Raw genomic sequence first — 26,281 nt, forward strand, 5'->3', positions numbered from 1 at the left:
TTTTTTAATGTCTCATGTTGAAGTTTTCCGAAATGTATATTTGCGTACCTATAGTTTCACACCTACAGCATTTTTACAATAAATATATATTTACTTGTGATAAAATGAGAATAGTAATATTAAAGGTATGATAAGGGTAAAAAATATATATATTGTTATATTTTGTACAAATATTTTTAATTACTGAATGCATACAAGATGGTTATATCCAAAACATTTACAAAGAATTCACTCACATATTCTCACATTTAAAAATTATAATATATAATTTTTGACCATTAATAGCATGTCTTTTATATTTGTAAATTAAATTATTTTATTGTATTTGAGTCATTTTGTATTTAAAGGCAGATTTAACCACTAACTGAGAGTTAGCTTAAATAGCTTTTTAACACATCCCAAGGAATCTCTTTGAGAGACCCTTTTAAGCCGAGGGACACCAGTGCCAGACATGCAAACAAAGCTTATCAGTTACTGATAGCACTTTTACAACTGTTATCTAGCACTAGCACTAAATTGCTTCTGTATTGTTGACAATGAGCTTCAATTGCAGGACCATAAAACCAAACGCACCTACATAAATGTTACAGTTTATGTGATGCTGATAATGTTTTAAAGCAATGTATATGTAAATAAAACAGTGGCCCAGCACTTTGATGGAAATGTTGGAACGTGAGTATTTTTTTCAGAAATCTAGAATCAACACATTATTTATTTCCATGAGTCAGCAGGGGAACCTAAGATTTAGTCAAATTATTATATTACTGATAGAATAAAAAGTGTTTATGTGAATAAAATGCTCATCTAACAACATTTTTTGACAAAGTAATAAAAGACTTATTCATTTCTCTGTTCAGTTTTTCAAAAATGTAATATTTTCTGATTGAAATGAAGCCACTGACATTTTATAAATGTTTGAAATGAAGTGTTCGGGTATCATGACAAGTATCACATTAGAACTACTAACATGGCCGTACATTTGTGCAGTTTGGAGCAATGATATCAAAAGACCAGAAGGAGAGCATACATTACGCCTATTTTAAAATCTTTACATTGGCTGCCTGTTTCTTTTTGTTTTGATTTTAATTAAAAGTATTTTATTAGTTTTTAAAGTGCTGCATGGCCTCACATTAGACCAGAGATGCTTTTAGTGTATAAACCAGGAAGGCCTCAGATCCTCCGGCTCCTCTCTTTTAGCTGTTCCTCAGAGGAGAACAGAAAACTTTTGGTGATGCTGCTTTCAGCCACTATGCTCCTAAACTATGGAACAGCCTGCCGGAGGATCTGAGAGGAGCTGATAGAGATATTGAGACTTTTAAATGTAAACTAAAAACATATATATTCGGTCTGGCTTTTATGTAGGGTTCAACAATTTGTTGTACATTGATTTTAATGTTGTGTTATTATTTTGTTTTATTATTTTACTAATTTTAACTGTCTGTTTCTTTTAATTTGTATTTATTTACTCAATCATATTTATATTTTTGCCTTTATTTAATCTTTAACTCTTATCCTTACCCTTTTTACTAATTGATTTTACCTATTTATATACTTAATGTTAATTCGATGCTTTGACTTATTTTGAGTACATATTTTATTGTTGTTGGTGGGCGTTAGTCTCTATTTTAAAACCATTTTTTGTTTTTTAATATATTTTGCCATTATTTTATCTCTGCTTCTTTCTTGTTTTCAATCGCTGTAAAGCTCTTTGAATTGCATTTGATCTGTATGAAAGGTGCTGTATAAATAAAGCTTGACAGATTGTAAATCCATATACTGTCAAACGACAGGTCGATTAATCAAGTGACTCCACTCAACTCAACTTTATCTATATAGCACCTTTTATACATAAAAACATGTAACCCGTGCTTCACAGAACAACAGAGAGACAGAAAGCAACAGCAATGATAAAATTATAAAAGGCATGATTATAAATAAAATACTTAAAAATAAAATAAAATCAATACAGTAAAATTAATAAAATAAGTAATTGTTAAAAATAAGGTAGTGTTAACAAGATCAGATGAATACAAGAAATAAATAGATAAATAAATAATTAAATAAGATAAATACATTTTAAAGCAATGATTAAAATAATAATTACATTAATTAAAATAATAATGCAGTCCAGGGCTAGAAATAAATTACTCCAAATTAAAAGCTAGATTAAAAAGGTAAGTCTTGAGTTTACTTTTAAAGTAAGTGTTCCAGCGACTTGATAATGTTTGCCCGTTCAGTTTAAAACACAATATCTTAATTTCCCCCATGTATTGTTGAGGAGTAGTTGTATAAATTAGTAAGGAGACAAACACAGGTAATCCAGATTTGTACGTTAGCAACATACAGTAACACTAACGGTGTGAAGTAGGAGTTTCCGAGGCGCATTTGAAGGCATCATGTGTCTGATCTTCAGCTCCCAGGTGAAACGGACAGAAAGCCACGCCCTCTCCTGGATGACAACTCCCAGGTAAAAGAAGAAGGAAGACAGGATCTGCAGGTTTCATTAATAGAGTATCTTGTTTAAGAAAACCCACACAAGTCACACGGACCTGTGGGAAGCGTGTTTCTATTTTTTTCTTTTTTCTTCCCACGAGAGGGGAGGATCTTAAACGCAGCTCAGAGAGTGACAAACAGTATCAACACAAGGAGAGGACAGAGACTCTCTGTCTGCAGAAAGCCTCACTAAAGTCCCCAAAACTCGGAATAACTCAACACTACAACAAAGGCACACCATGGTGAGTTACCGACCCGCTAAAAACCTATCTGAAGTTTGTGTTGAGACTTGTTTCTGTAGTTTTTTACACCATAATCCTCGACACCGACTGTGTCTTTGAACGTTTTACCTCGTTTAACTCTTTAAAATGTTAATGTGAGTAAAATCAACAACTAATGACGTCATCTGACAGGAGCGATACGACAACCTGGATCTGGATCTGGAGTGTGATGGAGGAGGAGGAGGCGTAGCTGTGAGTACATGTTTTAGCAATGTTTTTAAAGCTGCTTACATGTAAAGAGTGTTTGTTTTGGTTTTGAGTAGGCTACTTTATTGTTCCCCCCCTTTTTTTTTTAAGTCAGTTAATCATATTTTGTTAAATTTTTCCACCTAATTTTAAACATGTTGCTCCGAAACTGTCAAGTCATACACAAGTCATACACACAGCTCAGTTCAGGAGACATGCTTTGTTTTCTACAGACTGTGCTCTCACCCAAACATAATGAAGTTGACATTAAACGTTGTCTATGTGGGTTTGATGTCATTTATTATCACTACACCCTCATACTCCAGTGTATAGTGTGGAAACTGTGGCCCTGTTGCCACAGCCGGACTAACCTTCAGGGTAGCTTTAGGACAAAAATTAACTTCCTTCAGGCCAGATTTGCTGTTAAGTAGTTAAAGGTACAGTGTGCAAGATACAGTGGGGGACTGCAACAAAGTACATTTACTTGAGGACTGTACTTCAGTACATTTTTTGAGTCTTATTTTGGGGGGGAACTTATTACTTTTACTCAGTGTATAAATAATGGAAGTAAAAATCTGAGACATCACCAAGCGGCAACCTCTGGTCCAAAACTATGAGTCCAATGCAGAAGTGTTAAAAACTGCAGTTCATCGAGCATCTGCTTGAGGCTGGCTCCGGAAGTACCGGAAACCACATAAACACCAATTCAAAAAAGACGATCTTTACAGCAGAAATAAATATTCTTACAGCCTGGTACAAAAAGTGTAGTCTGGATAGCTCATTTCTCTATTGGCACACACTGTAGGGGGGTGAGCACAGACCCAATCTTCTCTGGGCAGCCATGTTTGTTTGAGTCTGCCTGTCTCTATGGACAGTTTGTAGTCACTGAGCCTGTATTTGGTCAGGATCAGTCTGTGCTTTCTGTCTTTGACAGAGTGGAGATATTCAGCCGTCTTATATTCTTTCTTTATGGATCGATAACATTTTGGTCTCAGTGGTTCCAGATAAAGTTATTTTAATTTCTTTATCATTAGCTTCAGTCTGTTTGTTTTTTTTAGATTCAGAGCCCAGGTGGTTAGTTTCCCAATCACCTATATTTACCTATATCACCCACTACATGTTGTGTGTCTATATATATATATATGTGTATATATATATATATATATATATATATATATATATATATATTTATATATGTATATATGTATATATTTATATATATGTATATATATATATATATATATATATATATATATATATATATATATATATACACACATACAGACAACAAAAGTCTCTCTATATATGTGAACACCTTTCTAAGGGCTTTCAGCATTTGGTCATGTTGGAGTCCCGAGCCAAAACAATGAAAAGTATGTCAACTTTAAAACACCAAAAACTGCTCTGTGTTATGTTTACATAGTCAGAGGAAAGACAACATACACTGGAACTCAGTTTGTTAACTTCTCAATGTGATGGTGCTCTTTATATTTCACTTTTATTTTCTTGGAAGTTTCCCATAATTTGGCCCTGAAAGGGAAGTTTTGAGACTGTTATTAGTTTGAGTTACTTATATTAAGTTCACTAGCAGATTTTATATTCGTCTACACGTCTACCTTTCAGACACTTCCCATGAATTTACACCAACATATCTAGTCCTGTTTTGGGTTTTATAGCATCATAATATGTCCTTAAATACAGTGTAATGTATACAGTTCATGCATTTTAACAAATAACAAACACGTTAAAATCAGACATCAGGAAAACCATCACAAAAGACCCAAACACGGATTCAACACAGGTAACACAAGACCCCGACAAAAAGAACTGAGAACAGAGGGACCAATATTGTAAGATAAATAAAAATATAAAAAGGAAAGAAAGAATAAAAACAAGCAGTAAAAAGGAATACAGCATTAAAACAAGAGAGTAAAAGAATTAAAAGAAAAGAAAAAGGGATAGAAAGTAAAATGATGATAAAGCAGTAAGACGACATCATATAAAAGCAAGTCTTTAAAAGTGAGTTTTAAGAAGAGACTTCCACAGATTCTGCGAGCCGTATCTCTTCGGGCAGACTGATCCAAAGTCCAGGGGCCCTGATAGAAAATGCTTGGTCCCCTTTGAAAATCGAAAAAAAAAGATCCAGCAGGTTACAGTGACGGCTTCTTTTCAGTCCATTGTTAATGTAATGTCCCAATGTGTCCTTTTATGTGGTCCTTTATTTGGCGGATCAGTCGTACGATCAGTTTTCACAGAGCTAGAAACACATCACTTTACATGTCTCATGTCAAGACTTGAAGGCAGCTTCAAGTCCAGACATGAAATCTGGACATAGCTGGGCGGTGAAATGTGAAGAAATAAATTTGCATCCTTTCATCTATGAAATCATCTGTATTCAGTAATTCTTAAAACCTTGTTCTAGTTCAGTCTCTGTGTAGAAATAGATTCAAACAGCTGACTGACAGACCGGTGTTCTCTCTGTCTTTCCCCCTCTTCCAGGAGAAAGCAGCGTTATTTGGTGGGATGTTCAAGAGATCATCCAAGATTGTAGAACCATCAGCCCCAGCACAGGTGAAGTTGTGGCATGAACACCCCTCCATTTAATTCTAGATCTCATAAAAATCTGCTTTCACTCACATCCTGTCGTTCCTTGTTGACTTTTCAGGAAGGTTTATCAGCCAGCAGCGAGCTCTCAAAGAGCAGTGACAGTCTGACTGACAGCAGCACCAAGGTGATGATCAACAAACTTTTACAATAGTTTTTTGTGTTGTTTTATGCTTTACTATAAAAAAGTGACGGTTTATTTTTCCTTATTTAACACAGTTCTCATCTTTCTTTTTCAGGAGAAAGGCAATGTGTTCAAAGACATGTTCAAGAAGACAACCAAATCTAACAAAGAGGGCCAGCAACAGGTGTGTAGACTGTTACTTCAACTTACTTTACACCTCTGTTTTTACTTTGAAATGTGTCTGATATTTAAATAGAACCTTTATAAATGGTGATTTATGTTTTTTTTTATATTTATTTATTGATTGATAATTTCAAGTATACATTGAAAAAAGTCAAACATTTGCTGATTCAAGCTGCAAGAATGCAAAAAATGCTGCTTTTCTTAGTTTGAGACCTCTTAAAATGAGTCATTCAGCTTTCACTGTGGGTCAGTTAAGCAATTTAAGATATTACCTTAGACCTTTGGGAAATTCAGTGCATTTTTAACCATTGTCTCACATTTAGAGATATGTATCCCAAAATTAAATGTGTGATTTGAAGGTTAATAAAAGAGGAATACCTTGATTTCAACAAAAACAAGAAAAACTGTAAGGTATTGTGTGTGTTTTCTCCTGTCAACCACACTAAAAGATGGTTTTGAACTACCATGATATTTAAATCTGTGTTTACATAGTTGTAGAGAGAAATACAAATGTTGTAACAGTGATAAACTTTTTCTGAAATCTTCCTGCAGGACTCTCTCTCACTACAAAATGTTGAGCTGTCTGCCAGCAGTGAAAACGTCACAGAAAACAAACCTTCAAAGGTGAGTTCACTTTCTGCTCCGTCATGATTTAGATTCCCCCCCTGTAGTGTCGAAAAACTTCATTTTTCTCTTCTCTCTCTTCTCTTCAGGAAAAGTCGAACGTGTTTAGCGGGATACTGAAACGACATGCCCGGAGGCCTTCACAGGTGAAACACAATCCTCTGTTTCACATCCTGCACACACTGATACAGCATCTAGAGAACACGATCATGTGTATGTGTGATGTTTTATTTCACTCAGAGGTTGATGTTTAATCTTTGTGTTTCAGGATCTTTTGGACATTGAGCTCACAGGCAGCAGTGAAAGTCTGTCTGACAAAACGACCACTAAAGTGAGTCTCATCCACCAAAACATGTTTTTTAAATGCAAAAACACAGAGTACTGAATCTTGAATCTGTTCATGAGAAACTGGGACATTTAAATAAAAAATGGATAATAATGGAGTCCTTCTTTAGCGTGACACTGTGATGTAATGTCACCCACTACATGTGTGTGGACCATGACTCATGAAAACAGGACAGTGAGTTTGGGATGGGTGTGTTTTGTTTTTGTGGATGTTTGAAGCACAATCTACTCCTGCATGGGTCAGCAGTTTGGAGGCAGAGCAGGCCCGTGTGGAAAGCACTAGATCCCCGTCTGTCTATCCGTCAGCTGCGTCGCTGAATACACATTTGCTTACATTTAAATTCCACATAAATAACTGATCTTCATCTTTTTATGAATCTTCATTTCTAGGAGCCAGGAGGAAAGTTCGGTGGGATGTTTAAAAAAGCACACTTTGGAGCAAGAACACAATCTCAGGTAAGAGACGGGCTGTGTTGTACTGATAGTTACTTTATTAGCAGCTGGTGGTTATTACTGATAGAGGATGTTTGTTTCTTACCTGCAGGAGGATTTGTCTGCACCCACTGAGCGCTCGGGCAGCAACAATGATCTGTCTGTCAGCAACAACACTAAGGTTTGTGGAAGCTGTGATATTTAGTCGAAGTTTGAGAAAACCACGTCCCTCTTTTAAAAAAAAAACTCCTGCCACAATCCTGTTCTTTCTCACTTTATTTTGAGCTGTGTTTGCTAGATGTGGACTCATTTTAAACCTCTTTGAACAGGGGAATGAATGGGACTGTACCTTGTTGTTTTTTATGATGAGCTTGACTCATTTGTTAGACATTTTGGGAATGAGTGTCTCATTTTTTTCCAGCTGAGATCATATTTCAGATGACAACTTATAAATGACTTCAATACTGGAACATTTTCTGTTGTTTTTTTCCTCCAGGAATCAGGCAACGTGTTCAGCGGCATGTTTAAAAAATCCCCAAAGCCATCCAGAGCAAAGACACAATCTCAGGTGAGAGTTGAACACATGACTTGTTTCTTGTTCTATAATTAGGACATGATGAAAGTGATAACTGGACAGGGTTATGTGTTATCATGCCTACAGGAGGATCTGACTGCACCCACTGAGCTGTCAGGAAGCAACGATAATCTTTCTGTAAACAGCAACACTAAGGTAAGACAGTAAAAGTTAAGGTGCAGTCCACTTATTTACTTCTTTTTTAGACTATCTTTGAGAAAACCTTTTTATGTGACTTCTTCCTCCAGGAGACCGGAGGAGTGTTCAGTGGGATGTTTAAAAAATCCCCAAAGCTTTTCGCAAGAGCGCAATCTCAGGTAAAAGTTATGGCACCACGCTGCTGTTTACACTGCTTACACTGAAACTATGGTTCTATAGATTATTGTGGATTAACATGAACATTTGTTTCTCACCTTCAGGAGGATTTGACAGCTCCCAGCGAGCACTCAGGCAGCACTGACAATCTGTCTGTGAACACCAACACTAAGGTGAGGTTTGTCAAAGCCAAGAAACACTTTGTTCCACTCCTCTGATATCTGAAACTTTTACAATCAGTTTTCTGTGATTTCTCTTTCAGGAGTCTGGAGGAGTGTTCGGTGGGATGTTTAAAAAATCCCCAAAGCCTTTTGCCAGAGCACAATCTCAGGTAACAGCGAGTCAAGTGCTCGTTATTTATCTCACTATATCACCATGTTACCTGAATCATTGTGACAGGATTAACAGGAAGTTTTTATTTTGTTTTTCACCTTCAGGATGATTTGGCTGCACCCAGTGAACTCTCAGGCAGTAACGACAATCTCACTGAAAACACCACCAAGGTGAGTTTCTTTAAAGCCATAAAATGAGACAACACTGCACAATCAACCAGAACTGTAGTTATATGACTTTGAATTATTTTATATCATCAGGAGAAAGGAGGAATCTTTAGCGGTGTGTTTAAGAAGAAAGTTGCCAAATCTCAGTCGACGGTAAGTTTATAGATCTGGAATCAAGAGAGTGAAGTTGCATGTTTTGGGTCTTAAATGTTTTTTTGAAAAATCCTAATGTGACACCCAATGTGACCAGAGTGAGATTTGTAATTTATTTGTATTTGTGAAACTGAATTAGTTTTTAGGGGATGATTGGGATACCAGTATGGCCATTGTCACATATGTCACTATTGCAACTCCCAGCCTCAGCCTTTTGCTGCATGTCTACCTCACATTCTTCTGTCCTATAAAGAAAAGAAAAAAAGATTTGGAATGCCCCTTTAGTCCAAAATGATGAAATTCTGAACGTATCCCTTTTGTTTTGTGAAATAAAGGAAAGCATTGGCTCCACTGCTTCCCTCCTGGCTAGTTGCTTAATAGTTTTGTAGTTAAAATCGTTCAAGATTACCAGAGTTGAGGCAAAGAGAATCACCCTGAACATTTTTCACTTCACAGCCATCTGTCATTTCAGAGGCATCACTTCCCAGAGCCTTAAAATAATTTGCTTGTTTTAGTTCCCTCAGGTCTGTTTTGTGCCTGCAGGTGTTAAACCAAATGTTTTCTCTGCTTCATTCCTAAATTTTGACGGCTCGCTGCCTCCCACTCCCTCTGTTTAGGATGATTTGTCTATGGATGTTGAACTCTCTGCCAGCAGTGAAAATCTCACAGAGAAGTCTTCAAAGGTGAGAGATGGACTTTGAAAGAACACTTACAGAAAGTAAAGCTCCTAAAATCGTTTGTAAATTGAACTGCTTCACTTCTTTCATCAGGGTGAAGTGTCAGCAAAGAAGAAAAACCCTTTCAGCTTCTCACCTCAGGTCATTTTTATTTTGCTCCTCATCATGCAACATATGAATTCCTCCTATCAGCCAGTTATTGCACTGGTGGTCAGACTGTGAGATAATAACATCCTGATTTGTGTGACTGTGCTTCAACAGGAAAAGGAAAAAACTGAGCTATCAGGAGACTCCAATGAGAACAACTCTAGTGCAGAGAAGCCCAAAGCCAAACAGGTGCTCTGCTCTGTTGCTTTGACGTACTAATGTACTAAGATTAGCTTTCTGAAAATAGCATTAGGATCAGATATCAGCTTTGACATGAAGTGAAGAATAACACTGTTTTTGTCTCATTTCAGAACGGTTTCAGTGCGATGATGAAGAGCACGTTCAACCCTGACAAAAAGGTGAGAGATGGCTGTCCTGAAACAAATAACATGTCCTGCAGAAATGTCTGAAAGTCATTTTTAAAAGATTATAAAGTCATATTCAGATGATTATCTATTGCTTCCACTATTGTTTCTATTCAATACTAAATATTTTCACCTTCTGCAGGAGAAGGACTCTGACTCTGACAAAGAGGACGCATCAGACACAGAGGGCCACAAACAGGTTTGGAAGAGATTTTTATTTTTGTTTTAAAAATTTTTATCTTTTGGTTTCTACGGAGTTCCTGAAGTCCCAAAAAGAAATATTTTTTATCTCATGCGCACAAGATAATTATAACCTCTCCAACTAGTTCAGATGTGTATTGTCAACATAAAGCCAAATAGACGACACTAATTTAATCAAGTTGTACTTGATATTATAGCTGCTCTTGTAGACATGGCACTGTTATCAGCAGAAATCAATTGCTTCACTTACTGAGAGACAACAGGCTCAGCCGGAGTCTTTTTGCTGACAGACACGCCCCTTTATCGATTACCACTCACTGATTGGACGCTGTAGCGGCTCGGACTACTCTGAAACTTCACATCACCTGAGTTTAATAACGGCGAAAAGACGGACCTTAAAACAGCCACTAAGATCATAAACATATGTCAGTTTCTAAACAGTCAGTATTTGATGAGCTGAGATTAAAAAGTGTTCGATGTGAGTTTTTAACACAAATACTAAACATAAAAGCAAAATCATGAAATCAGTGTAACAGAGGATTACTCCCGAGTTCTATAGGCCTATCTGTTTGTTTATTTCAGATTCAACGTATAAAGAAAAAGAATCATAAGGCCTAATGTCATAGATAGAATATACATTTTCAAGTAATATGATTATCTTGTGTGCATGAGATGAAAAATATTTTTTAGGGGGACTTCAGTGGCTCTGTAGGTTTCAACAAGAACATTAATCAAATATACTTTTCATCTTTTTGTATTGATTCATGTTCAGAATAAATTTGCTGAGGCGATGACAAAGCTGAACCCATTTCGAAATGCAAACAAAGTAAGGAAGGTTTAGACCGTAACTCTTTGTCAGTGCTTAAGAAATAGATCAGAGTGCTGCAGCTGGTGACGTGCAAACTGAATCTATACTGCTTTGCAAATAGAGTAACTATGTTATTAATTGCTTTTGTGGTGGTGGAGGGGTTGATCATGTTTTAGGGGACAGGAGGTCAGTGTCGGGGTGGTGAAGGTGATGGTGGGTCTTTGATAATGGTGGTCTGTGGTTCACTTCAGTGTGTAGTGGTGTGCTGCGTTTAAAGGAACATAACGGTGATTTTGCATGTCAAAGCTTTGTTATCACAGATAACATCAACTTTACATCACAACTTACACTCTAGAAACTACAAGGGATCTGATTTTGGTTGATGAAGCTCTGTAGCTAATATTTAATGTCCTCACTACAGAAGGATGCTGAAGACGCCGAAGAAATGCTCAAGGAGAACGAAAATCAAATGGAAGAGAAGCCGAAAACGGTCAGTCTATTTTTTGCATCACTCATGAGTCATCAGTGACCACACACAGCTGATCAACTTCTGTGAGACATACCCTGTCTGCTCACACTCCCTCTCCCCCACCATATCCTCCTCATTCCTTCACTTCTCTTTAAGTCCTGACTCTTTTCTCAAACCTCCCCGTCCTTCTGCTCCAGCACACTGTTAAACTGTGTGTGTGTGTGTGTGTGTGTGTGTGTGTGTGTGTGTGTGTGTGTGTGTGTGTGTGTGTGTGTGTGTGTGTGTGTGTGTGTGTGTGTGTGTGTGTGTGTGTGTGTGTGTGTGTGTGTGTGTGTGTGTGTGTGTGTGTGTGTGTCCTTGACAGGTCAAAGGCAACATGATCCAGCGAGAGAGGAAGGAAAGAAGTGAAACTCCTCTGGTCCCTCTCAGACCGACTGAAGAGGTTTGCAAGCAATTCTCGTTCAGTGACATTTGGTGACAGGGAGAGCATTTTTCTTTCTCTTTGTGTTGTTTTTTACAGCTATGCTCACTTCACAGGAGATGAAGAGGACGTCCACATACGACAAAGTGAAATCAAGAGGAACTGACAGTAATCCGGTACAGTTTGCACTTCTCATATTTAGAAAATAACGTGTGGCTTCTCTGTGTTTCTTCTTCCCCTACACTGTCAGACTTTTGAAGGTTTTTGTTACATGCTAATGATTCTATCAGATATTTTTATGTCATTTGTGCATACTCAAATGAAGCAGTATAGCTTGAGTGTTATTGTGTCATGTGTTACATATCTTTATTAGAAAGAATGTCCTTTTTGTCCCCTGCAGGGAGACAAGGAAATGAGCTCTAAAGAAAAAATAACTCCTGTAGTTCCTGCCAAACCGTCAGAGGAGGTACGTAAAGCCTTTCAGTGTTGAGGGAATAAACGTTAGTGTTTGTCATGTATAGAAGTGTGAATCAGTGCTGGATTATCAGCTCTGTGGTTTAATAAACTGCTCTGGTTTAATTTTAGGAGGTGAACCGAACAGTGAGACGTGGCTACCAAAAGCAGAAGAAAGACACGGAGGTACAGGTGTGAACACAGAACAATGATTACAACCATGAACTGTGTTTCTGGTACATGTGTTTTCATGTTAAACAATCATTCTTTTAAATGAGGAAGAAATTGTAAATGTTATGTAAAGTTTTTTAAAGAGGTAATACACCTTTCTTTAGAAATTTCATGCAGAGATTATTATTCCAAGTATTTTGTTTTACACGGCAGACTTAAAAATGATGAGAATTTAAAACAGCTAAAAGTTATTTCTGCCTTAAAAGCAATCCAGTACCTTATATTCCAGGAATATTTACTTAAAATAATAGCAGTAAATCACCTAAATGTAACAGCATCATATCTTCACAGTCCTGTAAAACACTGGCACATATTCAAACACTTCAATGGACTTTAAGAACTTGTAGAAAACACTTCACTAGACATTAAGATGACACTGCAGCATGCTATGATTTAAATTTTCTATATTTGATATTCTGCAGAGCCAGTCAGACGATGAAATCCTTAATGATGACGCCTCTCAAGACAAAAGAGTAAGTGAATCTCTTGCATGCTATCGATCTAACTGTATTAAGTACTAATGCATAATAAACGTCTCGTATATGTAATACAGTCAAAGTCATCTTCTTTGTTTGATTAAATCCATATTTTTAGCAACATTCAGGTGAAAACAAACAATAAGTTTTGTTCCAGGTAATCTTACCAACATCTAACTGCCCTAGTTTCTGCTTCCTACTTATCAGATGTGTCACGCTACAGCAATGCAAATGATATGCTACAACCAGACTAGTGTCACTGTGAGAAGTATCGTGTCTATCGTTGTGTTGTTGTGTTGCACATGGTCATTAAAGTCTAACTTCTTAGGAATAGCTTTTCCACTGAAGTAGCTTTTTAGGTCGATCAAAGGGTGTGACAGTATTATTTTTATAATGTTGCTGAATGAACTTTTAGGATCTCCTCTATAATTTGAAATAAAGCTGTGCTGGTTCGAACAATGTTTGACTACAGCAGAGAACCGGATTAGCTCAGGGGGTAAAGCAGGCACCCCATAAAATGAGGCTACAGTCCTTGTTGCACTGGTTGCAGGATTGATTCCCAGTCCTGACAGTATTAAGTGCATGTCAACCCCACCCTCACTCTCTTTAGCTTCCCTGTAAATCAAAGACAAAAGCCAAAAACGCAACCTTTCAAAAAAATGTTGGCTACACACACAGCTTGAATCTCACACTCAATCGGATAGGAATATTTGATTGTGTCACTGCAGTGAGATACGTGTGTAACTTTGTTTTAAGGACAGCAAACATAACATGTACTCAAATGTTTTTAAGAGAAGACATCTTTTCAGTTTGGGGAAGAATATTGAGGCTTACATTTGCACTGATGCAGTTATTTTCATGAGGTTTAGTTCACCAACGGCTGTAATGAAATGCAGTTCTTCCAGTTATTGTTTCTCATGTCACCTAACACTTTGACTCTTTGCCACCTTTCCCTTTTTTTGCTTTACAGCCCAAGGTGAAAAAACACAAGCCCCATAATCCGTTTATGCTACGTGGTGCAGCCAAGGTACATTTAAGAGTCTGTGTGTTTGAAAGTGAAATCATGGAGACATTTTTTAACACCAACCTCAATATGTTATATGTGGAACGTCTGGGTCGTTTCCCTTTTATGTTATTTTCAGACTTTAACACTTCTTATTTACCTCAATGTTGCTTTACACTTTATCTACTTCAGGCTCAGTCTGACGATGAAGGGCTGAAAGAGGAAGACACCTCTTCATCAAAGGAGGAAAAGAAAGAGGGAGAGGACAAGGAGCAAACTGAGGAGGTCTTTAAACTCATTTCCCCTTTCTGTGGGAACATTTCAGTGTTTGACCCTTTTTTATAATCTCCTTTAATCCTCATTTTTCTTTTTAGACCAAAGTCAAGAAACCCAAGAGACATAATCCCTTCATGGCTCGGGTCAAGGTAACAAACATGTTACATGTACAAACTTATTCCTTCCTGCATTGATTATATCTGTTTGTCTTTGAACACACCAATAAGATCCATGTCTTCTTCAGATAACACCGATAACCGCACTTCTCACCATGTGAGCTGGTCACATGATTGAATTTCCTTGCACCTTCCTTCCTTTAATCAAAAAGCTGATGTTTTTTATCAAGTCAGTGAACTCTCACTCTGTCGCCTGATTGTTGCTGAACTGGAGAAACTAGAATTTGAGTAGACTAATCCCGGTCTACGTCACACCACATCCACCCATTTCAGGCATTCAGTGCCCCTTATGATGTAGCTCATTTATAGATGAATATTGAGAATATGACACATCAAGAGAAAGAAGTTGAAGTCAATGAGTGTAACCAAACAAAACAAATGTACTCTAGTGAAGGATTTCCACACCAAAGTAATGTCCTGAATGATATCTTGTTTGCTGTTTACTGCACATGATGCATCGTTTGCTCCAGCTCTTTTTTATTAACAATATATTTATAGATTTTTTTTTTACAATTATGACAGAGTAATAAACAGATAAGCACACTAAACTATTTTTGTACCAGTAGCAACTGAAAAGGACAGAAATAAATAACTAAATAGGAAATGTAGAACAAAAAACAAGTGAAGTCAACATGTGATAGTGCCTGCACATACCAAAAAATTAGCTATCAATTAACAACTGTCAAGTATCACTCATGTTGTTCCTGAAGTCAGACCAACATTTATCGAAAAGGTGTGGTTTCCTTAATTTTCTCTGAAGCCATGTACGAAGAAAGTTCTTTAAGCCACATAGAAGGAGTAGGGGGGTCTGAGCTTTTCTATATTAGAGCAATGCATTTATTTCTGGCAGTCATGGCCAACTTGATAAACCTCACCTTGTTACTCCTTGTTACAGGGATGTCAGATGTTTCACCAAGTAGTACCAGTTTAGGTGAATTGGGGATCTCAAAGCCTGCAGTTTCACTAAGTGTCTCTAATGTTTGCTCCAGTTCTACATTTTACATGATCAATGTTAAAGAACAGTCCTTTTCACCTGCATGGCCTTCTTTGAAATAGTCAACAATAAAAAACATTTCTTTAAGATTTAACTGTTATGATTTTGTCTGATATATTCTTACAAAATCAGCTTAATAGACTGCTCAGTTTGAATATATTAACCCACTTTGCTGCTTGATTGGGTCAGACTGGGTTAAAACTCTCCTATACAACCACAGTGATTATCAGATTAGCATGCTCTGATCTGACTTACCCTCTCTCTACCTCCTGTCTATGAATCATCAACTCCTTATTGTTGTGAACAGAGGCTAATCTTTTACTCAAGTCAAACTATAACTCTTGCTATCTGGTGTTACTTCTTCCTCTACATCTTTTGTTTTCATTGTCACACTTTGATTTACATCCACTCCAGGCTTCGTCTGATGATGAGGGGCTGAAAGACGAAGCCGAAAATTCTTCATCCAAAGAGGAAAACAAAGACGAAGAGGGCCAGGAGACAACAGAGGAGGTCTTTAGACTCATTTAGTTTTGATGCATGTTTGATAAGGATCAAAAGTTCATCTTCAAAAATACAACATGCGACCTCTTCTTTTGTCCCGGTGATACGATTGTTCTGTGTTTCTCTTTAGACCAGAGTGAGGAAACCCAAGAAGCACAATCCCTTCCTGCCTCGGGTCAAGGTAATATTCATACATGAGTATTTCCATGTCTGAAAGCAACAATAGACTGTTGTTATACACAGTGGCATCTGATAAGGTGGCAACAGCATCATACTACCTATTACAGTCTGAGTTGTTCTTAAAGGTATGAAAAACTTCACAGTCACAGAATGGTTCAGTTAAAAGGAACACAATTATTCTCGTCTTTATTCCATTGACAGACTGTGAAAGGATGACAACTTAAAAAATGTGTAACAGGTAAACAAAGCAGTATAAAGTCTTTGCAACTAAGTCTCCCTTGGGCGTTTATATAGGTTGAAATTCTGTAACCCTAACCTTAAAGGTTTACGTCAGTCAGCCGATGTGACCTGCATCTTTTATTTTCCTTTACTGCATTATTCAGATGTTTGTAGTTGTCTTTGTCTGTATCTCTGTTAACGTTTGTTTTAAAGACATGCAGTCTTGCTGTGTTATTTTGGCATAGAGAGGAAGTTAGCATAGCTTGAATTCCATGCACACACTACACTACCAGTCAAAAGTTTGGTCACACCTTCTCATTCAAGGGTTTGTATTTATTTGAATTATTGTAAACACTCTAGATTAATACTGAAGACATCAAAACTATGAAAGAACGTGTATGGAATTATTTAATGAACAAAAAAGTGTTAAACAAAGCAGAATATGTTTTATATTTTAGATTCTGTAAAGTAGCCCCCTTTTTCCTTCATGACAGCTTTGCACACTCTTGGTATTCTCTCAGTCTGCTTCATGAAGTGGTCTCCTGGAATGGTTTCTAATTAACATGAGTCTTGTCAAGAGTTCATTTGTAGAATGACTTGCCTTCTTAATGTGTTTGAGACCATCAGTTGTGTTGTTCAGATGTAGGGTTAATACACAATGGACAGCCCTATTTGACTACTGTTGTAATCCAGATTATGGTAAAACCAGATTATTTCATAGTTTTGATGTCTTCAGTATTAATCTACAATGTGGAAAATAATTAAAATAAATAAAAACCATTGAATGAGAAGGTGTGTCCAAACTTTTGACTGGTAGTGTACCTTCATGAGCGAAGAGTTACCTGACTGATGATTAAAAAGAATGTCTTTATTTTTCCACTGATAGATTCACCAGATCCTCTTTTTGCTTTGTGACTAAATAACACTTTCTTCAAAATATTGCATCTTCTCCAAAAGCTGTTTTTGTATCTCTATATTTCTTGACCTGTGTGTTTGTGTTTTCTGGTTTCAGCCTAAAGTTGTGAAGAGGCCAGCACAGGATGGAGCAGGAAACTCAGCAGAGGTAGAGAACACAGACGCTCATCAGTCTCTCTCTATAAATGAGACTGAAAATGATACTTGATCATGCTCCTGTTTTTCTTTCCTTCAGTCTCACTCTTTGAGCCTAAAACATCTTTAAATCTTTCCCCCCTGTCTGTGTATTTTCCCACTAGACAAACGTGTGGCATTCTTACTCATTGTGGTCCTGTATTGCAAAATGTCTCTTGCAGTCACACAACCTGCCCCTGAAAACAGCCTCTTGCTTTTGTTTGTCTCCTGGGTGTCTCCACAGCTCCCAGCAGAGACTATTGTCGTCAGCCTGTGTGTTTTTCCCCTCTACTCTCAACATGAAACCCACCCCCTCACCTTCCATACCACACCATCTTGTTTGAACATGCCCTTAACATGGAAGATGAGATCAGCTTAGGTTGCAATGTGCCCAGACCAGTTTCTCTGCTTCCTTATTTAACTTGCCCAAGGAAGGTTCTGGCCTTTTCACTTCTGCAAAAAGAGTAGAAATAAGGCACTGCATGTAGAATCTCTTTGACCATAACTTCCTCCTCTCTGTCTGGAACTCTGTACTGTATCCAGTGTAAAAAGTGAAACTAAAGATATATGACTCTTGACATAATTAGAATTCTTGCTTTAAGTTTCTCTTTATCTCACAGCATCAGTTTGGCTTCAGTAGAGGCCCACACTTCTTGTCTTTTCACTTCTGAAAAAGAACCATAGCCTTGTTTTATACGTTTTTAAGTGATGTTATTTTCGTTGTTTCAGAATGAGAGATCTTTGTTTGACCAGCTGGAAGACTACCGTATCGACCCAGCTCAACCTAGAGGCTCAGAGGTTGGTTTCTGATGTCAAATATGTCACAGTTAGAAATATTTAAAAGAGGATCTGATGCCTCCGTACTGTTTCATCATGCAAACTCTTTCAAATCTGTGTTTTCCAGGATGGGGAGGATCTCATGGAGTGGTGGAACACAGTGGAGTGTAAGTTACAAATAAAAATGTCCCCTAGCTCATATTCAAGGAATGTTAATGCTGCAGTATTTAATTGATGTGCTGCTAGAGCTTGAGGAAGACCTTGTTTCATTTCAAAATGACAGGACAGAGCTGAAAACACAAAGTCAGGAATACAAAATAAAGATTTTTTGGGTTTGGTGTAGAAGACTTTGTCTGGCTTGAACAGAACCCTGACCTGAAAGCCCAAGCCATACATACGTAGGTCCAGTTCTGCAAACCCACACCCACAAAGCTCAGTACCCAAACAGATGCTGAGTGCGAGTCAGGCTGTATAATCCAGATATCAGGGTTGGATCTTCTTAAGCATCTTGCAGTGTTCCAAAATCTAGTGAAAACCCTGAACCCATGAGAATTTAAGGCTGTTTAGTGCCCATGCTTGTCAAATATTATGTCAACATTATTGTGTGGCTCTAATAAGAAGGTGAATATGTTTTCATTCTTTATTATTTTGCATTTTTCAGCTTGGGAAGATGCACCTCAAGACGAACGCATGACAGAAAAAGAAGAGGCCAAGTAAGTAAAGTCTAAAAGAACAATGATATTGTCCAAAATGACTTTTTGACCCCAGTGTGAAGGAGGAGGAAAGAGTTTGAGGGTGTCTTGAAAATTGTATGAAGTTTCACAGTGTTGCATGTATAAGAAAAGATGAATCTCTATTGTTCTGAATAGGAGGTGAACCAGCTCTGTGTAATCACCCTTCTCTCTCTTCTCAGGGCGTTTGCTGTGACAGCCGACAAGGTGCAGAAGGGTATCCGTGTCTTCAACAAACTGTTCACAGAGCGCGCTGAGAGCCTCTGGCAGCATGTCATTGACCTCAACGGCCTCGCAGACGGCCTGGACAAATTCAACAAGAACACAAAGATTGCTCAGATCACTGGTGGTTCTACCAGCGCCATTGGAGGGGTAGCCACCATCGCCGGTCTGGCTCTGGCTCCGTTCACTATGGGAACCTCCTTGATTGTCACAGCTGTAGGATTGGGTGTCGCAACCGCTGGTGGTCTGACGTCTGCAGGTGCCGGCATCTCCAACCAGGTCAACAACTCCATGGACCGCAAGAAGGTGGAGAAGATTGTGCAGGACTATCAAGAGAAGATCTCCGACCTCAACAAGTGCCTGAAGTTCATCAAGCAGGGAATTGAGAACCTGAAGAGTTTTGACCTGATGAAGATGAAGAAAAACGCCTACAACCGGGACTTTCCCCAGCTCTCCGCTAGTTTCTATGAGGATGGTGCCATGGTAGGGAAAGCCATCCTTGTCAATGCTAATGAGATCATGCGTGTGGTGCAGATCGCTAACGTGGCCGGCAGCACAGCAGCCAGAGCAGTCCAGATTGCCAGTATGGCCACCGGTGTTCTCACTGGACTCTTTGTTGGCATGGATATCTACTTTGTGGCCAAAGACTCCAAAGAACTCAAGAAAGGGGCAAAGTCTGAGTTTGCTGCTAAAATCCGTGAGGTGGCTACGCAGCTGCACGACGGCCTGGTGGAGCTGAATACGATCAGAGAGGAGCTGCAGTCCACCCAGCCCGAAAATTACGAGAACAGTGCAGCTGCTGAGGAGAACGTAAAGAAAGACAAGGATGACCAATATGACAGTTCAGAGGAAGATGAAATTGACCGCATTAAAAAAGCCATAAAGAAAGACTACGAGACCCGGGAATACGTCTGACAGAAGCCTCATAACTGGAAAAGGCCTTTGCTTTTTATTTACTTTCAAAGAAAAGGTTCCTCTTCTTTAACTCCAGCTTCCTCTGAACTGTTGGCCTGAGATGGTTGGTGCCACCTTTCTTGATATGGGAAAACACAAACAGAGCGATTTTGATTATCCAACAAAGAGACGGTCATTAGTTTCTATAACTTCCGGACTTTCTTTAATGATACCTGACTTTTTGATTCTGAACACTACAGGGAAGAGCTGAGGCTTTGCGGTGCAATAATGTATCATATCTGCTTCTCTAGCTATTGTGCCAACGTGTGAAACTGCCACAAGATTTTGAGGAAGGTATACTGATGGGAAACAGATATAGAACAAAACCATGCACAGGTCATGCTTTAGACCTGAACAACATGAAAATAAGGTAAGGACTACTTTCAGATTTTACAGTTTAGACTTTGAACCATGCTTAGAGTTTCAGAGTGAGTTGATTCATATTGAAACGAGAACTTTTACTCAGTGTAGCGATCATCTGTATTTGTGATTAGTGCCTTTATTATTTATAGTGCCTCAGAAATAAAGTATAATGCAGTTTAGCATTCGTCTTTTATCGCAGTGTTGTTGTTTTTGTGGTGGGGATGCAACAAAACCACTTCACTACATCTCATGCTTGTGGTTTTGGTTACTATTTTAGCCGGTCTCAAGTCCTCTTTAGCGACTGGAAATCATCTCATTTTGGAGAATGATCTTTGTTTTAAGGTGTTTTTGAAAAATCTGTTCAATCAGCAACCTTCGATCATGAAAAATAAAGTGGAAGTGCTAAAAACTGCAGTTCCTCAAATGTCCACTTGAGGCTGGCTACAAGGGCCGATGAAATTCCATTAACACCCTTTTTAAAATGTTCCACTTTAGAGCAGAGAGAAAGATATTTAGTGATGTGTACTTTAGGTATCTGTTTAGTCAGATGCTAACATAACCAAAGTTGTTTTGTAATATCTGTAGACGGATGTTTTGATATACTTAGTATCCTGGCATTTTTTTTAAGTTATATTTTTGGGCTCTTGCGCCTTTTTTTGATAGGTCAGCTGAGAAGAGACATGAAACGTTGGGAGTAGAGAGCGGGGGAAGAAATGCAGCAAAGGGTCACGGCCGGGAGTCGAACCGGCGACCTCTGCGACGAGAACTATAGCCCTTGCATATGGGGCGCGCTTAGACCGCTAGGTCAATAGCGCCCCGATTAATGCCACTTTAGACAATTGTTCAAAGGCTTTTTTATCAAAGGAAAGGTCAGATATGTTGACCACTTTGCATCTTGTGTCAGTCTATAGAGGCAATATATAAGTAAGCCAACATTAGCTTCATCTGTTGGGTACATTAGCTAGCTAACATTTTGGATGCACTTGGCAGGTACTGGGTGTAAATGTTGAGTAACAACTAGCTTCTAAGAGAAATACGTTTTACGAGGTAGCATGGTTAGTGACATGTAAATCTCCCTTAAACACTTAAAATGATAACAAAGCTAACAAATTAACTAAATTAAAGAGGGGGTATAATGTCTCATTTTCAGGCTTTGTATTGTCCTTCTGATAGCTAGCGTAAGCCTCCTCCACTGTTATAATGCTACAAATGACAAATTATCAAACATGTCTGACCCAGGAAGTTTGTAAAGGGACAGAAAGAAAATCAACAGCAACAAAGAAAAGAGCAGGATGTTTCTGTTTGGTTACGTTCATTAAACTTGTTTTAAAGTGATTCACCAATCAGTGATGTCACAAATTGCGCAAATCTCGTGTTACCCTCAGGTAAGTCACGTGACTTTTTAAACAAGCGTTCAGAACAGCCTGTGGTCATTCTTTGATTACTCCAACACATGTTTACTTAAAGATTTGAAACTTTGCCCACGTTAAGGGTCGACATCCAACATTTTAACTCAGTGTTTATGTTTAAAATCTTTGTTTTTAATCTGCCATGTGTCACATTAACAGTTTTTAGGTGTAAGTGATTCCTTTATTAGTTGTCTGGGATTGAATATGGGCTTTAAAAGATATAACAGACTTATATCAGCCTCTCCTGGAAATAACAATCAGCCATTTCTTTGTATGACAGCATTACTATTTGAAAGTCTGTTACTTCAGAGTCACTGTTTGATATGCAGCCTGCACTGTGAGCTCCAATGATGTCAGCCCCTTGGTCTGTTTAACGATGCTAATATTTATTTTCGGTAGCGGGTGGAGTTGTTCATTTAACGAGAGCTGTAAATGTGCAATATATTGTAGAATTCTACGCGTAATAAATGTAAATGTAAAATTGGTTATTAAAAGTCTTAAAATCCATTTTCTGTCAATCTGTGCTTTTTTTCAAAGTTTACATGAAATCGAGCAAACACTTCATTTCCTTCTACCTTCTGAGAAATCACCGAGCTGCTGTTTGCTTAGTGAAAACCGTGATAAACTTGTTTGTCAAAGCTTCCTCACGTAGTGTTTACTCTTCTTCAGAGATTTTTATGATGGATGTAGAAAAGTCTCCTAGCTGTAGATGACTGTTATCCATTACTTAAAAGGTATGATAAAGAACTTTCATTGTAGAGCAGAAACACTTCTTTATCACACTATCTTCATAGAGTAACTTAACACCAGGCGATACATCGATGTCAGGCGATGTCCCACTGCCCTTTTTGTTTGAAAGCATCCAGGTCTATTTAACTTCAATGAAGGGTGTGGTGAACTCAAATCTTTTCACTGCTTTTTTTGTAAGCAGCAAAACAGTTCCTTTACAATTTGAATTCAAATCCGTGGGAACCTGTCTGTATTGATGACCACGCTGTTACTTCATGAGGTATGTTGTTTACATGCCAAACATAGCGGTTGATTAAAGTCAACATCAGCAGAATAAGTAACGTTATGACATAAACCACACCCAGAAGAAACCTGCAGTGTGCTGGTCAGGATTTGAAGTGCGCGTTGTTACCTGTAACCACACCTCATCCTGTTGCCAACTGTATTGACCACACCCACAAGTGATGTCATTATGTAGGCCACACCCTGAGGCAGTCTTCTACAGCAGCAGAACAAAATGAAACACCGCTGAGTCTACTTTGGTGTTCAGTTTCTATTAAATCTTAAAGTTTTAACAACAGTGGGAACTTTATTTTGAAAACTAAATATCAGATATTATCTCACAGCGATACTTTAGGTCTACTGCTCAGACTTTGATGAGTGCAAAAACAGTTCAACAAACATTTGACCAAACACAAAAACAACTCACAAGACATATAGGCAAGGCAAGTTTTTTTTTAAAGCAGCATTCAAACAAAGAGCAATTCAAAGTGCTCTACAGAGTTAAAAACAATAACCGGAACAGTAACAATCAACAAAAACATACAGCAAACACATCAAACATTAACATTTTATATGCGGCCAGTTATGTTTTAACTCTTCTCTCTCTCTGTACTTATATGTAACTTAACTTACATAGTAAATAGTGTATGGTCTTATTATTTATTTAAATTAGGAGGGATTATTATAAATAATTACCCCCCTTCGCTGCTCTGAAGTCCATGACTTGCCGAGTCTTACTGTCCCGCTGGACACAGAATCACAACTGATATTGTCTGAATCTTATCTGTCTGAAATGAACCCTTTAATCATTTGATTCATCTCAGAACTTCTTCCCAAGGATTAAGACTCACACATTGAATCTTTTCTGTGTCAAGTTGCAGCCGAAGCTGGCTCAGACCTCTTGACACCCCTGCAGGGTGCCCGTATGCCCAACATTCAATTGTAGATCCAATATCAGGTTAATTCCATAACGCCATACCTTGTCAGAAAATATCCAATTTAAAATGTAACATTAAAGCTGCTGTTGGTAGTCACAGAGTAAACATCTGTTCAAAGAGAGGGACTTTGAATGTCAACATTATCCCTCCCAACCAGATTTCCTCTTAGCCCCCCAACATAAATTGGCGTGTGTAGTCATGATAGCGCTGGACTCATAACCAATCGGAGAACATAGTACGAAAAGAGCGGAAAAATTCTCTAAGCTAGAGTTGTTTGATAAGTACCATTAGGCTATCTCTTGTTAGCTAGGTTGACAATTTATGGATGTAATGTATATTAACTATGAAGTCCCATGTCATGAACTGTCTTTAAAACATAATTATTGTAATTCGACAGAAGAGGTCAAGAAGAAGTGTTCAACAGAGGACAGCATCCACTACGTAGACTCCCAGTTGCCTCAAAGGTTAGCATTGCAGCAGCTGCTAGCTCTTAACTGAGCAAATCTTTTAGCCAAACTTTTCAGATTTGGGAAACTTTTTTGCAATTATATTGAAAGCTAGGGTTGGTAGTCACAGAGTAAACATCTGTTCAGAGAGAGGGACTTCGAATGTCAACACTATCCCTCCCAACCAGCTTTCCTCTTAGCCCCCAAACACAGATCGGCGTGTGCAGTCATGATAGTGCTGGACTCATAACCAATCGGAGGACATAGTAGTGGTCGCCCCTTGACCAATCAGGACAGAGGATTGGAGATTAGCTATGATTGGTCCGTCATAACGGGAACGAGGGGAATAATAAAATTGCTTGATACAAAGGCATTGGAAAACACAGAGATTTCGCAATAGTCTCAAATTACTCCACTTACCGATGAGTACAGATGTGCACTATGACCTTTTCTCCAAACCCAGCAGAAAAAAAATAACGTTTTTTACAGCATTCCTACCAACAGCAGCTTTAAACAAACATAAGCATGAAAACATAAAATATTTTAAAATCTAAGATCAAAAAAGAAAGAAAGTAAATTTAGTTAAAAAATGTCATTAAAACTCAGTTTGTTAAAATGAATTAAAGTTTGTAGTTACAGAAATAAAATAGATACTAAGGTTGAAAGAAGAGTTTGCATCCATTTAAGGGATGGGGTGAGCAGCTAAAAAGAGGAATGTCTTTTAGTCTGCTGGGGCTGTTTTTTTAATCAGGAAGGATATAAATGATAAAAGTTATCCAAAACTTTTCTCAAAATGTCAATACATTTCATGAAACGTGAAAACATTTAAAGTAACACAAAAAATGTAATGTCATATTTTGTGTTGAGAAATATTTTTGCATTTCGTTTAATATGAAATGTCACATTTTATTTTATAGATAATTTCTGTGATATGACATGTTGCTGTCATTGAACTTTCTCATGTTTGATTACATATATTTGGTGTTCCATTTTTTTTTAATGGATAGACATATATGAATCATGGAAAACTCTTTTAGGGCTGTAGTAGGTGAGATAAAAACCAGGGTTAAGATGGGAGGATGTATTTTCATGTCGTCATGGTTTTATTACTATAATGATCCAGTGTGACCTCAGAGTGTGTCAGCGTTCAGGTTTTTTACTTCTATTTTGGGATCAGCTCTCATTACGTTTGGGTTGTTGTTGCTATGTTTTGCCCCTTGTGAAACTGATGACTCAGAGTCACACCGGCTGGAAAACGCGTTTCTCTCACTCCAACAGACACAGGTAAGCCTCACATAGGCCACGCCCACTCCCAGGTGAGACTTCAGCAATCACGAAGTCGGACAAAGGTATCAGAGAGCTCATCCCCTCTGACTGCAAAACACGGGTGAGATTAGACTTTTAATACTACTATTGATCGTGGATTCTCGTTGATTGATACCTGTATGTAGGATGAGTCGCTTCACTGCGAGAAGAAGCTCTCAGGGCGCGTTAAGATTTGATTAAGATGCTTTGTTTTGTGACCTGTAACCAGGGTTGCCTTTGGGTGGTGTCGGAAATACTTAGAATACATGAAGACTGTGTAAATACACCTGAGACACATAGCAACATGAAATGGCTCTTCAGGGTGTAGTAAGCGGTTTAGAGGTGAGGTTGTGGAGGAGTCACATCAACAGCAAGTTATTATTTTGCGTTTTATGCAAGTACATGAAAATCGAGGCTTGTGCAAAGTTCAGTGACAGTTTTTCATTCAAAATATAAAATATGTCTGTATTTCCTCACTCTTTTGCACACTCTTGTATTTAAAGTCTCATAGCAATTCCTTCTCTATTTTGCAAGGCACAGGTAGTTTGAAATAAGCTTACATGCATATCAAACAGGATGTTGACACAAGGGCTGGTTTATCTATATGTATTAATACTATTGCAGA

General features: G+C 38.0%; 2 protein-coding genes across 8 annotated transcripts in view; both read left to right on the top strand.

Annotated features, from left to right (window-relative positions):
• The first annotated feature begins 2,399 nt into the window (after positions 1 to 2,399).
• Positions 2,400 to 22,463, top strand: LOC117827107 (myb-like protein X). Of its 4 annotated transcripts, none has more exons than XM_034703580.1 (39): positions 2,400 to 2,735; positions 2,907 to 2,966; positions 5,460 to 5,531; positions 5,626 to 5,691; positions 5,804 to 5,872; positions 6,424 to 6,495; positions 6,585 to 6,641; positions 6,764 to 6,826; positions 7,231 to 7,296; positions 7,385 to 7,453; positions 7,769 to 7,840; positions 7,934 to 8,002; positions 8,095 to 8,163; positions 8,266 to 8,334; positions 8,424 to 8,492; positions 8,599 to 8,664; positions 8,755 to 8,814; positions 9,432 to 9,497; positions 9,585 to 9,632; positions 9,753 to 9,827; positions 9,950 to 9,997; positions 10,146 to 10,202; positions 10,977 to 11,030; positions 11,434 to 11,502; positions 11,846 to 11,923; positions 12,019 to 12,078; positions 12,303 to 12,368; positions 12,488 to 12,541; positions 13,009 to 13,059; positions 14,033 to 14,089; positions 14,258 to 14,350; positions 14,440 to 14,490; positions 15,926 to 16,021; positions 16,143 to 16,193; positions 17,424 to 17,474; positions 18,230 to 18,298; positions 18,405 to 18,444; positions 18,939 to 18,990; positions 19,191 to 20,731. In XM_034703580.1, the coding sequence occupies exons 1-39, from the start codon at positions 2,733 to 2,735 to the stop codon at positions 20,143 to 20,145; spliced, it is 3,312 nt and encodes a 1,103-aa protein (XP_034559471.1). In that variant the 5' UTR covers positions 2,400 to 2,732; the 3' UTR covers positions 20,146 to 20,731. The 4 variants fall into 4 exon arrangements, with proteins under 4 accessions (XP_034559471.1, XP_034559473.1, XP_034559470.1 ...); XM_034703579.1 differs by having other exon boundaries at positions 2,434 to 2,735; positions 12,488 to 12,547; positions 19,191 to 22,463; XM_034703582.1 differs by lacking the exon at positions 10,977 to 11,030 and having other exon boundaries at positions 2,432 to 2,735.
• Positions 22,464 to 25,630: 3,167 nt separating this feature from the next.
• The window catches only part of LOC117826961 (titin-like), a 40,871-nt gene continuing 40,220 nt past the window's right edge, over positions 25,631 to 26,281 (top strand). For all 4 annotated transcript variants that reach the window (XM_034703397.1, XM_034703399.1, XM_034703396.1 and 1 more), the window contains exon 1: positions 25,631 to 25,738. The gene's annotated coding sequence lies outside the window, so the exon portion shown is untranslated. The remainder of the gene's footprint in view (positions 25,739 to 26,281) is intronic.

This window comes from Notolabrus celidotus, chromosome 15 (genome assembly GCF_009762535.1).
Source record: "Notolabrus celidotus isolate fNotCel1 chromosome 15, fNotCel1.pri, whole genome shotgun sequence".
NCBI lineage: Eukaryota > Metazoa > Chordata > Actinopteri > Labriformes > Labridae > Notolabrus > Notolabrus celidotus.

Bases quoted from the DNA above. Each gene is read 5' to 3' on its own strand.
- LOC117827107 (XM_034703579.1), top strand. The intron at 5,692-5,803 runs GTGATGATCAAC...TTTCTTTTTCAG, and splicing joins TGACTGACAGCAGCACCAAG to GAGAAAGGCAATGTGTTCAA. The intron at 12,079-12,302 runs GTACAGTTTGCA...TGTCCCCTGCAG, and splicing joins GAGGAACTGACAGTAATCCG to GGAGACAAGGAAATGAGCTC.